The sequence below is a fragment of the Trachinotus anak genome, unplaced genomic scaffold (genome assembly GCF_046630095.1).
Source record: "Trachinotus anak isolate AG129_WGS33_773 ecotype Australia unplaced genomic scaffold, CSIRO_AGI_Tana_v1 ptg000018l, whole genome shotgun sequence".
Taxonomy (NCBI): Eukaryota; Metazoa; Chordata; class Actinopteri; order Carangiformes; family Carangidae; genus Trachinotus; species Trachinotus anak.
In genome coordinates this window covers 19,633,016-19,645,775 of record NW_027273869.1, presented here as the reverse complement: position 1 = coordinate 19,645,775, position 12,760 = coordinate 19,633,016, and the positions used below count along the sequence as shown (strand labels likewise).

Here is a 12,760-nt window from a genome sequence, read left to right as displayed (position 1 = left end):
TAAAGAGGTTACAGCACTACTCAGTGGCTAATGTTCTGGACTATTACAACATTCAAGTTGATTAGTAAGACATTAAAAAATACACGTACCATAAGTACACTAATTAGCATCAGTTGTACTCTGACTGAGCTGTAATGCCCACACAGTAGAAGGTTAAAGGGACTCTCAACATTTTTAATTTTAATGTGGTAGTTTTGTCTTTTTAATCAATTAATTTGTTACTCCCATCCTTACATTAAACAATTTAAGCAACACTGACAATTAACTAAATAGCACTCACGATGATGTATCAGAAGCAACTGTCAGCATGTTTGTAACATGAATTTCTTAGCTTGTTAGTGAGATAATAGTTACATTTCATAAATTAAATTATTGAGATATTTGATATCTTTAAAAGGTTTGAAACAAAGTTCTAGTTGTTTGAAAACTTCAACTGTAATATTAATGCATTACATCCACTGTACATGCTCAACTTTCTAGTTAGCTAACATCAGCTAACTATCTTGCTAACTTGCAAATATTAGAAAAATGTCAGGCTGGGGATTAAATAAAAGATGGATTACATCTCCATGAGGGAAAATAATTTTACTAGCCAGTGTTAGCAAAAGAAAAAACACAAGCCAAATATTTTCTCTTTCACATGCTAACCCTAAACTAACTATTATTGAGCTTAAAATTTGTCATTTACAAGCAAGCTTTGAGAACAGAACTAAGCAAGCTAAAACTGCTTGAAAAAATTGCTAAAATTTGTTATTGTCACTACCTGTTATTATTTACAGCATCATGTTTGGTAAACACCTTGTTTTCATTAATTACACATTTATAACTGGAAACTTTATTCTACATATATGTTGAATTTTATTCTTGCCTGTTGACAAATTTTTGCATGTTCATCTGACCTTGTGTACACTGACAAGATAACTCTTGATTGAATAGTGAATTGAACAGTGTCTCTATATCCATGTTTTTCATAGAGCTGAAACAATTGGTGAATTGTGAAAACACACCACATCTTTGCAAAGCCTCTCAAAAGAGAAGATTTGCCACTATTCTTTATTCTGTATTATTGTTAACTGAATATTTGGGGTTTTGGAGTTGAATGTCAGAATGTCACTTTATGTTCAGTTAAATTTTTGAAAAAATTTTAATGTTTCATAGATGAAACAATAAATCAAAAAGATACTGAAAGATTAATCTAGAAAGAAACTGACAAATAACTGTACAGTCTCTGAAAGACTCCTGGAAAGGACTCAGTAATATAGTACTAACAATTAGGGCTGCAAATAACAATTATTTTTATTATTAAAACAGGAAACTTTCTGTTCAACTCCTACATTAACCACCCATCTTTGAGTCTGAACCAAAATGCTGTAAATTTCAATAAAACTGCAACTGCATGACCGTCTAAAATTGAAAATGTTTAGCGTCCCTTTAATCTCCATCAACAGTCAACAACAATTAAGTACAGGACATCAACCACCACCTACTGTACATACACAATACTATGTCAGAGGCAGTGTGTGTTGTTGTACCCGCTGCTGCAGTGGGCATGGAGGCTGGGTTCAACTCACTTTCTCTTCAGTCAGTTCAAAAAGAAAATTACATCACTATCACACTGTAATATATTAGATTTTGACCATTTTGAGTTTTGAAATTGATACGAATTGAATTGACTTAAGTGAAAAGTGGGTTGATGATGGTCCCAGGAGGCATGTTGGACGTGTAGACAAACAGACGCAGGTCCAAAGTCCCTTGATTGTATCACAAGTAAAGATACAAATAAAAATATATTGGTACATAGAAAAAGAAGAGTCTTCAAAGTTTCTCTCGTTCATTGTCCGTCAACGTTCACAACGCTCCCAGTTTTAGCAGCAAGATCTTCGTGTTTGTGGTCCGCGTTTTGAAATGCAACTGCCCACATCAGTTTTAATAGCACTTTAACATGTACTGTACAATGTTATCCCATTCACACAGAGAGCAGATTAAATGTATATGTTAATGTTGTTCATTACTGGCATTGTTGTAGAAACCTCAGATCTCTAAAAAGAAGTCAACACCCCAGGAACTGGAAAAAAAAACATTGGTCCTTGTATTTTTGTTTCACACTTTATTCTAAAATATATCATTATATATGTCGACATTTTTATAAGTTAATTTGAAAACTTCTCTAGAAATACAACGCATTTAGCTGTCAATATCTAATATCTTCTATAGTTTTTGTCTGGTGACAAATTTAACAAATACTGCTTCATTAAAAATAGCTTAAACAGGGATAAATTTGGGTTTGTGTAAATTTGTTCAAACTTCAACTCCCTGGCTCCAATAAAAGAGAAAATAAAGTCAGTTGTTAATTCCTTCCAGCTCCTGCTAAATTGATAATTTAGAGATAATGAGGTTTGTACCCCCATAGCGAGCTTTCATACAAGTCGACAAATGGCTGATAGCTGCTAAACACATCAAAAACATGTAAAAACTGTATAAAAATAAAGTTATTATTACTTTGATACACCAAAATAATTCACTCACTAGATAACATAATTTACAACATCACACCAATGAGATGATTGCACCATTGTGACTTAAATTGTTTCACATTTTTGGTATAAAGTAATATTTCACACAACAGCGGAATTGTCAATGCAAGAAACAAGGTTACCTACTATACTAAGTGTAAACTCTGAGACCAAGCAGCACAAGTTGGTTTTTTTTTTTTATTTTTGTTGTGTCAGGAAATACTTAGCAAACTGGTTTTCAATTTGGCCCTAAATTTTGAATAAAAGTTATTAATTTTAAGTATGGATTAAGAAAATGATTGACCAAAGTGCCATGCTACTTTTGAGCTAGCGTGTGTTATTTTTTATATATATTATATTATTTTTATTGATATTTTTTAAAGTTTTAACATGATGGTTAGGAATTGTGTCCATTTTGTAAGATAATTGGGTTTCTAATAGTATACCACTCTAACAGCTAGAAAAATTTGAAAACCTCTAACAAAGATAAAAAAATAAAAAAAACACTTTTTCAGCAGTTTTTTTCAGCATTCAGAAACTACAGTTCCCATAACTCTCAGTTCTGCTGTCAAAGCCTCATGGGAGCTGTACTTAATGAACGGTGTAAAAATATATGGACCAAACACATTTTTATTGTTTTACAAGCATTATGTAGTTGTGGAATACTAGATTTTATTGGTTTAATGGAATATTGCATTAGCATAGCGTGCTAGTAATAGCATGAGTTTATAGATTTGTGTCCATTTATTAACATAATAGCATATGAAACTAGTAATGCAAGAATGAGTCACTATGGGAAGAACTAGCTTAGCAGAAGCTTATTTATCATAACATTGGTTTGTTAGCTTTAGCATGTGTTGTATGGCTGGAGGTAGTTCCATTTGTGACCTTAGCACTCTATAAGTTACCAGGCCACAGACATAATGTATGGCCAGTATAAATTAGCAGAGGACTGCAGTTTGTGGGAACAAAGAAAAAAAACCTTGGGCCCTGGTATAAACATTGCCCCTACCCTTCAGTTACAATTTCAGTTTGTTAGTATGCTAATCACAGTATTGGCTCACCTAATCAACACTGTCTGATTTACAAAACAGCATACTTGCTAACATATCAGAAGGTAGTGTTAATATTTAATCAATGAAAATGAATGTGTTTGATAAACTACATTGATGGCTTGTTACCAAAGTAACATTTGATGTTTAGCTTAAATTCCTATAGATATATTTGGTATCTCTAAAGTTGTAATAGTTGACACATCTGTGAAATCATGAAAATACCTTTAAACATACAACTCATTATATAATTCTTTAAAAAAAAAAAAAAAAGACATTTTGGAGTGGGTGATCAAAATTAAAATATGCTATACTATACAATATAATATAATATACTAAGTTGTAGGGTTGTGGCTTTGTCATGGACTTTTCTCATATATTCTGAGACTTCAAAATTTTCAAAAAGAGATCAGGTTTATTACGGGTATTGATTTGAATCTGAATCCCGCACTTTTTTATTTTTGGTATCCTATCTGAAAATCTACCAGAAAAAAAAAATTGAGCTACTTTGGAAATAAAAAATTATTATGGTCTCCTGGTTAAAGCCGCAACCCCTAAGCATTGACTAATAGAGAAAAAGGGTCAACATGGCTAATGTCATAGCGAAGATCACAGCTGCAAAGCTGTGAAATAGAAATGGGAAGAAACAACTTGTACAGGCATATTGGATTAAAAGCACTCTGTGTGTTTTGTTAGTCATTTTTCTCTTAATTATTATTTGTTGTCTATTAGTTTTTGTGTTTTAGTTTTCTTTCAGTGTCTGTAAGGTATCTTGTTAAATTGTATGTTAAAATTATTTAGTAAAAATAAATTAAATACTGTTACAGTTAGTGTAGGGAACGCAATGTGTCCAAATTACAGAGTAACTTATGGCGTGCTGAAGTCATAAATAGGAATAGGCTGGAAGGGTTGGTTCAGCAGTGGTATCGTAGCTTAACCAAAGGTACAACCAGCTAACAGTCATTTTCCAATAGCCTTTTGTATAAGAACACCATGTTAAAAAATAATTTTAAAATCCTATAAGACACAGAAACACAACAGTGTTATTGAACAATGTACCATCAATTTCAGTCAAACTATTTCTACGTCTCCATGACAGAAAAGAGGTAATAGGACAGTCTGGTTAGTTAAAAACGACACAATCTGACAGTCAGTTAAGAGAAGTGAAGTTCCTCTGAAGAACCGCTCGCCGACAAAACATGAAGAAACAGCAGAGAAGAAGAAGAGCGGATACATTCCATTTTCAGAAATTTACCTGTCCTCTTTCCTTCAACAGGCTCCACCCACAACAGTCCTCATTTGTTGTCCATCAAACTCAAAGACTTCTTCAAGAATCCCCTATCCTCAGAGAAATCCCAAATCTCGGAGATCATACCTTCTAAGGACCTGCTATGTCAGCACACTTCATGGATAAAGCAGATGTCCCCTGTGGTGGTGAACACTCATTGGCCGGTTTCTGCAGAAAGGCGGGCCTCGTACAGGCTCAGTGCGTGATGGACAAACTCATACTGCTCACCTGTCTGGATCATACCACCTCTGCATGTGAAGAGACAGAGAGATTATTAGTTACTGTAATAATGATATTGCACTCTTCAATTGAATTTATTAATCAAGATACCGTGTATACTTGAATTGATTATTATAACATCTTGGAAATGTCTGGGCATTGTGGGACTCAGCACATGTTTTTACACTTCACATTGTGAAGACATATGGGGACTAAAGGGTGGTTACCACAACACACAAAATACTACATGTCAAACATATAGTGGTAACAGAGAGAGACACAACACCTGTATTTACATTGACATTGTAGGCACATGTGGATAGAAAGGTCACAAAAAAGTGTGTGTGAAAATGCAATGTGGGGACCTAAGTTTTGTTTATATGTTGTGAGGACATCTGAGGACAAGAAGGTCGTTGCAGGAACAACTACAAAACAAACTAAAAATGTAAAAGCAAAAGAAATTAGTGGGAAAAAAATCAAAAGTGAGTGCATGAATTGCGGGAACACGCCTGCTTTTACACTAACATTGGAGGGACATCTGCAGACAAAGCTGGTCCCCACAAAGGTTCGCCATTGATTTTAGTTTTAGGATCACTTATTTTAGGCTTATTGCTAAATTAATTTTACAGATTATGTGACTGCAAATAATGTCTGTTTGTGTAGGTGCAAACAGGCACCATCTAGCTGGCACAAATTAAGGAGTTAACACTTATCCCATTACTTTTTGACTTCACTTCAGGACTGTACCAAAATGAGAAGAAGAGGGAGAGAACTTAAGGAGGAAAAGGTATTAGCCTTTATATAAAACCCATTATTCCCCATGTGTTCTTTGGAGGACTTTTTGAACATAAAAACTTTCTAGACTAGAGTAAAGGTTAATGTTAGTGCCATGTCATGCAAGAACAGTAATTCAAGTTTTTCTGCTTGCACTACCTGTCGGCTCGGAGCTGGCAGGTGATGCTCAATACATCCACCACTTCCTCCAACTGCAGCTGTCGACAGCCTATTGTTGTAGCAATGAAACAGCCGGTTCGGCCAATACCGGCACTGCAAGGACGGGAGCGTGATTAATGAAGTTATTTCAAACATTAAACAAACAACATATCAAACATGTCCATTGCTCTATACCTGCAATGGACAATAACTGGTCCCATGGAGGTGGCTGCTCGTCTGTCTGCCTCAACATCAGCCATCAGCTGCAGCAGCGGCATTGCAGATTCGGGGGTTTTGTGGTCGGGCCACGATGTATACCAGTAGTGCTGCAGCACACGGGTTTGATTCCCGCACTGCAAAGATATAGTCCCAAGCCCCAACTTTAAATAAATGGCTCTCTTTGCACAGGAACACCAGAAATAAAAAGTTTTTATTAAAGTGTGTGTACCTTGAGTGTGAGGCTGCGAGTGGTATAGTGTTCACACTCTCTGACGCTGTTTACCAACACTTCAATCTTCCCGTAGATTCCTCTCTTCTCCGGCCAATACAGAACACACTTCTACAAAGAGAGAGAAACAAAGTCAGCTAAAAGCTCATACATGTTTAGCCCATTAACTTAAGTTTACCTGTATTGTATTTTACTTTCCTGCTGAGATTTTAAATTGATTTCCGTCCTTTTGTTTTCTATTACAATGAACTTGCAGAGACTTGCTGGCTTTTGTTATTGTTGCCTCGGCCTTTCCTGGAAATATCCTTTTAAGTTTTTAAGGTTTCCAGAAAACTTAGCTGGAAAAATAAGGGAAACGTTACCAAACTGTTTTGCAATATTTCGAGATTTTTTTTTTTCTGCATTTCGACAGAGGTTTTTTAATGTGCAAATAGAAAATAGGTATAAAAACAGGAGGTCAGAAGTCCACCTAATACAATGCCTCTTTGAGTGACATATTGTCTGAGTGTGCTGTTTTTAAAACAGATCTGCTCATATGTAGAATTAAACTTCCACCTCTGCATCAACATCCATGTCCCTCTTGCTTATCCATGTCTTTGTTTTTCAAGTTTGAGTTTTTCAGTTCGTCGGATTACCTCGTTCTTCTCCTTCAGTTTGGTGATCATGACGATGACCGGCGACTCCTCCTGCCACGCCATTTGCCAGAAGTCATTTACTGTGTTCACCATGGGACCCTGTGTGGCGATGTACGCCTTCTCGTCGCCTAGGTAACCCTGGGATGAGAGCCAAACAAACAACAGCGTCACCAGGGTAGCAACAACACTCTTACGGACAGCTAATATACTTGATCTTACAGTATCTATTCATATTTCAGGTATTTGTTAGTTTATTGATAATTAAATTGCATTCTGGTGTCCATATACTAAATGTCTATGTTGTTAATAACATTCTTCTTACCTTGAGATTTATCTGTTTATCTTGTGGTTTTATTGCTGAATTTCAAGATAAATGAACAATCTATCTAAAAATCAAGAAATGGTTTAAAAATACATCTGGTATTGAATCTGCTGATGCAGGCTGTATCGCCTCGTATTACATTCTCATCAAGCTGTGTAGATATTTTCTGTGTCCAGTAGATTGCATGAACAACAAAAACAGCAGGGAATTACAAGACAGATTTGATGATGATGCACTCATCAGCTGCATATTTTATATTTGATATTTCCGTCTCTCCCTTTAGTGTGATAAATGTGCAAAGTGACCTTGGACGTGCTAAAATTGGTGCGTGTACAGTAGGATGAAGTATTTAAACACAGCCTCTGTTCTCTCATGTGGCCCGATGGTTTCAACTGTTTCAGTGGGGTTTCCTGACAGGAAGAAAGTCTATTGTGTCAGAGTCTGAGAGCGACATTACAGACCTCCGCTGCAGTTTACTTTCACTGTGCTTGTGGTGATGAGGAAACCAGAAGAAAAACCTGTTGGCATTCCAGATATGTGATGTGATAATGTCAGTGTGTTGGATGTTTGTTCTCAGTTGAGTTGTGTTCAACCAAGTCCGGACTATGACGTGTCACCAATGAAAATAAAAACTGATGAAAACTGTTCGTGGTGTTATAAATACCTACCCGTATGTAATTAGCATTAATGTAGGAGCCCAGCAGGTCGTTGCAGCTCTTGGACTTCAGGATCACCCTGGAATGAGGATCTGGGGACACACAGCAAGGAGAGGAGGTGAGGATACAAGGGAGGAAGCAAGGGAAAGAGAGGAGGGAAAGGAGGCAAGAACAGAGAAGGCAATAAAGATTTAGATGTGGCGTCTACATTTATCAGACATGTTTATCAGACAGACATCAGACAGGAAGTCGCACAAAAATGTCCACAGAGCTGCACCACACATCAGTTATCTAAAAATAATGAAATATGTGACGACTCTGTGCCAAGAGAACAGGTGGGAGGGAGCCGTGGTTCATGAAACTCAACTATCAATGTCCTGGAAAATCACTACAGGCTACAGGTCGTTTACATAATTTACTGGACTGAAATCCCCTCAATATTCTAGCGAAACATCAGCTGCATTAAGAAAACAAGAAACTGGAACAACAGGTGGGAGGCTGACATCACTGATTTATTCTGACCCGCTTTTAGACCTGGTCTTGACTCGGTCTAACCCTGAGCCTTATCGCCCTGCCTTGACGTGGACTTGCCTCAGTCCCGTGTTGTCCAGGCCACAGCCCTGCACCAGGGTTTACACTGAACACCTCCAGAAAAGACAACAGATGAACTGGAACACAGGAAGGAGTTTGATTGACAGCAGCTCTAGGTGAGAATTCCTTAGCCATGATTGGCCGGAAGGAAGGAAGGAACACCCCCCCCCCCCCCCCCCCCCCCGAGGTGCTGATAACCCCACCCCCCCCATCTCCAAAACATGAGCACACAAACCAAAAACCATCATTTTGTGTGTGTGTGTGTGTGTGTGTGTTACATAATGTCTTAATCGGGCTCATTGGTTGGCTGGCAGTGTGAGAACAAACTGTGCTCTGAAGAAAATGTATTGTTCCAGTGTGTGTGTGTGTGTGTGTTAAAGGAAGAGGGAGGTGCGATATTAGCTGTCCTTGAGGTTGTTGGCCTTTGACCTTAAACCCCGCCCACATACTAAAGCAGCTTCCTGGTTCAACAGGAAATAAGACATGAGGATTGTTTTACAAGTATTTCTGTTTATTAGCAACTTTGAGACTATTTCTCTTTTACACACACACACACACTCACGCAGTACTCACTGGGTAGTATGGTCTTGTATCTGTTCTTGGTTCCATGGTTTGGAATATCCAGCTCCTTGGGGTCAATGAAATTCATGGGAATTTCCTTAAACAGGAGAAAAGACTTTCATCATTAGAAATAAATGAGCAATATTTTATTACATTTTCCTGAATAATTATAAACAGGAAGGATATACTGTCACTGTTAAACAGTAAAACAACAAACCAGGGAGGCACCATATAAAAACAACATGAGTGGTGTCACTGCCTGGTGAGATCTGACCTTTGACCTCGTGGTTGCAGGAAGATTCTACCTCAACGTTTTAATTGTAACAGGAGATTATTTTTAATACCAATGTCAAAAGTGAGTGTGTGTTTCATTTCATACAGCGAACTCGGCGTGCAGCTTGTGTGTGTTGATGACTCGCAGCTGCTGTCTCGTCAGTGGCCGGCCGGCCGACGACAGGTACTCCCTCGCCACTGACTCCCTGGGGGTCAGGACAGGAACGTTGAGGGGCTCCACGGAGCCCAGAGCCGACATGTCCAGCACCAGAGACACATTAGAGCCACGTCTGGAGGGCGGGAAAGAAAGGCAGAAAGAAGAAGAAGAAGAAGAAATTACATTAGGATCCTCTTCCTCCTCAGTGACAGTGGACTGTGATTTAACCAGCAGGGGTGAAATTCATCTCTTCCTCTTCCAGATTTTTTTTTTTTTCCTGTCATGAGTCAAGAAATAAACAAAAAATGTTGATGTGAAAACAACTGATTTCAGTGAAACAGCTGAAATCCTTTATGTTGCACAGTGAGGTGTCAGAGCAGAAGAAGAAGAAGACAAAGGTGTGCTTTGATGAGGTGTGTGTAGGTGGACTGTCGTCTAGCTACGTGTCGGCCGGCTTCCTCTCCAGGATGCCGTGTCTTCCTATCCGTCTGATTGCTGATTGGCTGCCATCCAGAGTGGACAACACACACACACACACGAGACACAGACACCAAGAAAAACATCCTGTTCTCACTCTGAGGCTGAAATCTTCCTCCCTCTCTTACCTTCAGAAACACAGATTGTTCTCCATACTTTTAACGCCCCGGCGCTGAACGCTGATGTCACCAGAACAAAATGGCCTCTGAGCTCCGACAGCTCGTTAACGGAAGAGTCACAAGCAGCAGATAAAGGCTAAAGTGCTCGGCACCGAGCTGAGCTGCAGATAAAGATGTTTTCCTTTCAGTTATGAAACTACTTAAGAGGGAAACGAGCTGCGGCCAAGGTTTAAAGCAACACCGGCTGATTCCTACAAACACGTCTGATTTTGAAAAATGGGGTCCATTTATTAAACCAACAAAAAGCCAAGTTTCTCAGAACCAAACTGAGTTTCCAACCTGATGTGAAATTAAATGATGAACGGTGACTCTGGACTCAAACACACTGAGTCTTTGGACGAGATTATGAAGTTTTAATACCCAAAATCAAAATTATAACATTTACCAGGTAAAAACTTTCAGATTCACAGGCAATTTTTTTTATTTATGAAGAAACAATTTTAACTTCCATATCAAATAAATCAATTCACAAATAACTTGAACATTTGACGACTTCCAAGGCTGCAACCAGACTTTATTATATATGGAAATAAACTGAGACCAATGGTCCAGAACTCAGTGTTTAACTGTTCTCTCAGCAGTGATGTAACGATGACATGATTCATGGGCTAAAACGTGGGAAAGGTTAAGGATCTAATGTACATCTTCCTGACATAGATGCTTCCCTTCATATAATCACCGGCCTGAAGACACGTACAGGCAGCTCTGATAGATGGTACACACACACACACACACACACACACACACACACACACACATACTTGTACTTCTATCTTTGTGAGGACACTCATTGACATAATGCATTCCCTAGCCCCTTACCCTAACCTTAACCATCACACCTGAGTGCCTAACCCTGTCCCTGACCTTAACCTTAACCTAAACCTAATTCTAACCATAACTCTACAACCAAGTCTTAACCCTCAACATGTGATTTGAAGGTGTCTCAAAAGTGAGGACATTTTGGCCGGTCCTCACTTTCCCAAAATGTCCTCACTCTGTTGATAAAATACTTTTTTTGGTCCTTACTATGTAGCAAGTACAAGTACACACACACACACACACACACACACACACACACACACACACACTATACATATTGTTTATGGAGGAAGCCAATCTTAATGTAATCCTCAAGTGCTGATACTTCAGAACCATAAGTAGAGCGAGCGCACACACACACACACACACACACACCACCTCCATTTTAAGCCTCCTCATTGACACGTACGCAGCTCAACACCTGACCGCTCCAACAATTACAGGTTAGAGGTCACTGTACTCTGAACACACACTGTTCTTCCGCTGATAAACAAGGTGTTTCATCTGAACGCTCGTTATCTGCATTTCTGTCCAAATGTTAGGAAACTTCACGTTTCATAACAAGCTTTAAGTTTCGTAACATTTTAATCAGTTGATGTGTTTCTTTGTGCACAAGCACAGTCTGTGTATCTGACTGAAACTAATACACAGATGAAATCCAGTCCAACATCTGGAGAGAGAACAGAGACTCGACTCTTGATGTTTAGCCACAAACATCTGGGGCTGATGGGAAACGGTGTTTGGTAAAGACCACTGAAAACATAAATATTGTTACTGTTGACAAAGACTCTACCAAACCTAAATGTTTTAATTATTCCTGTTGTTGAAAATATCAGTGGGATTTTTTACTTCTGGAACAGGACCTGGTTCTGGTTCTGGTCTGATCTGGTCTTTCTGTTGCTGTCTGGTCCCATCACCCTGCCACCCCCACCACTCCTTACCTTTCTTGTAGACCTGCAGCAGGTTTCATCCTAAAGGGGGAGGGGCAGGGCTTTAGCTCGTTATTGGCTGTCGCTGGGGCAACGCTGGCAAGGGGGGCGTGGTTGTTGTTGTTGACAACAGGGACAGGGGCGGGGCTGGGAGGAGAAGCACGGTTAAAAATTTGTTTTGTTTTTCAATATATTGCAATTAGGGGGTTGGTCACTAAATCACCTGGGCAGAGGGACGACAGGTGGAGCAAGGCGGCGGCAGGCTACGATTGGCTGCTGCTGGGGAATGGGCGTGGCTACAGCTGGAGGGAGCTCAGCTTGGACCATGCTTCCTGACGTCACAACCTGGAGAAGACAAGGACGCATGAATGAGTCATAATATGTTTTTTTACACCTTAACAGTCAAACAGTTTTGGTGTCGGGTGCTGACCTTGGTGCCCTTTGACCTCTGTGCAGAGTCTGGAGGCACAGCCGGGGTCAGATGGAGGTCAGGGGGCGGAGCTTTCAGTTGTCTGTCAGAAACCTGAACCTTCTCCTTAAGTCGGTACAAAACCTGGAGGTCAGTCGGGAAAGAAGGTCAGAGGTCATGAAGCTGACGGACAGAGCGGCTGGAAATTAGAAGCTGCTGATGTCACCTGACTGTTTTAAATAACTAAATTAAGAAAAAAAGGTTCAATAAAAGACTCATTGGTGTCAAAGCTCAACGAA

General features: G+C 39.1%; 1 protein-coding gene across 1 annotated transcript in view; it reads right to left on the bottom strand.

The window, feature by feature from the left end:
* Positions 1-1,405: 1,405 nt before the first annotated feature.
* Positions 1,406-12,760, bottom strand: part of ptprr (protein tyrosine phosphatase receptor type R) — a 29,165-nt gene continuing 17,810 nt past the window's right edge. Inside the window, exons 6-16 of the mRNA XM_071502145.1 lie at positions 12,483-12,605; positions 12,276-12,397; positions 12,065-12,199; positions 9,598-9,781; positions 9,231-9,315; positions 8,079-8,158; positions 7,089-7,226; positions 6,454-6,564; positions 6,201-6,358; positions 6,006-6,119; positions 1,406-5,101 (exon numbers count right to left, since the gene is read on the bottom strand). Of these exons, the coding sequence (XP_071358246.1) occupies positions 5,008-5,101; positions 6,006-6,119; positions 6,201-6,358; positions 6,454-6,564; positions 7,089-7,226; positions 8,079-8,158; positions 9,231-9,315; positions 9,598-9,781; positions 12,065-12,199; positions 12,276-12,397; positions 12,483-12,605 (1,344 nt within the window). The 3' untranslated portion in view covers positions 1,406-5,007. The remainder of the gene's footprint in view (positions 5,102-6,005; positions 6,120-6,200; positions 6,359-6,453; positions 6,565-7,088; positions 7,227-8,078; positions 8,159-9,230; positions 9,316-9,597; positions 9,782-12,064; positions 12,200-12,275; positions 12,398-12,482; positions 12,606-12,760) is intronic.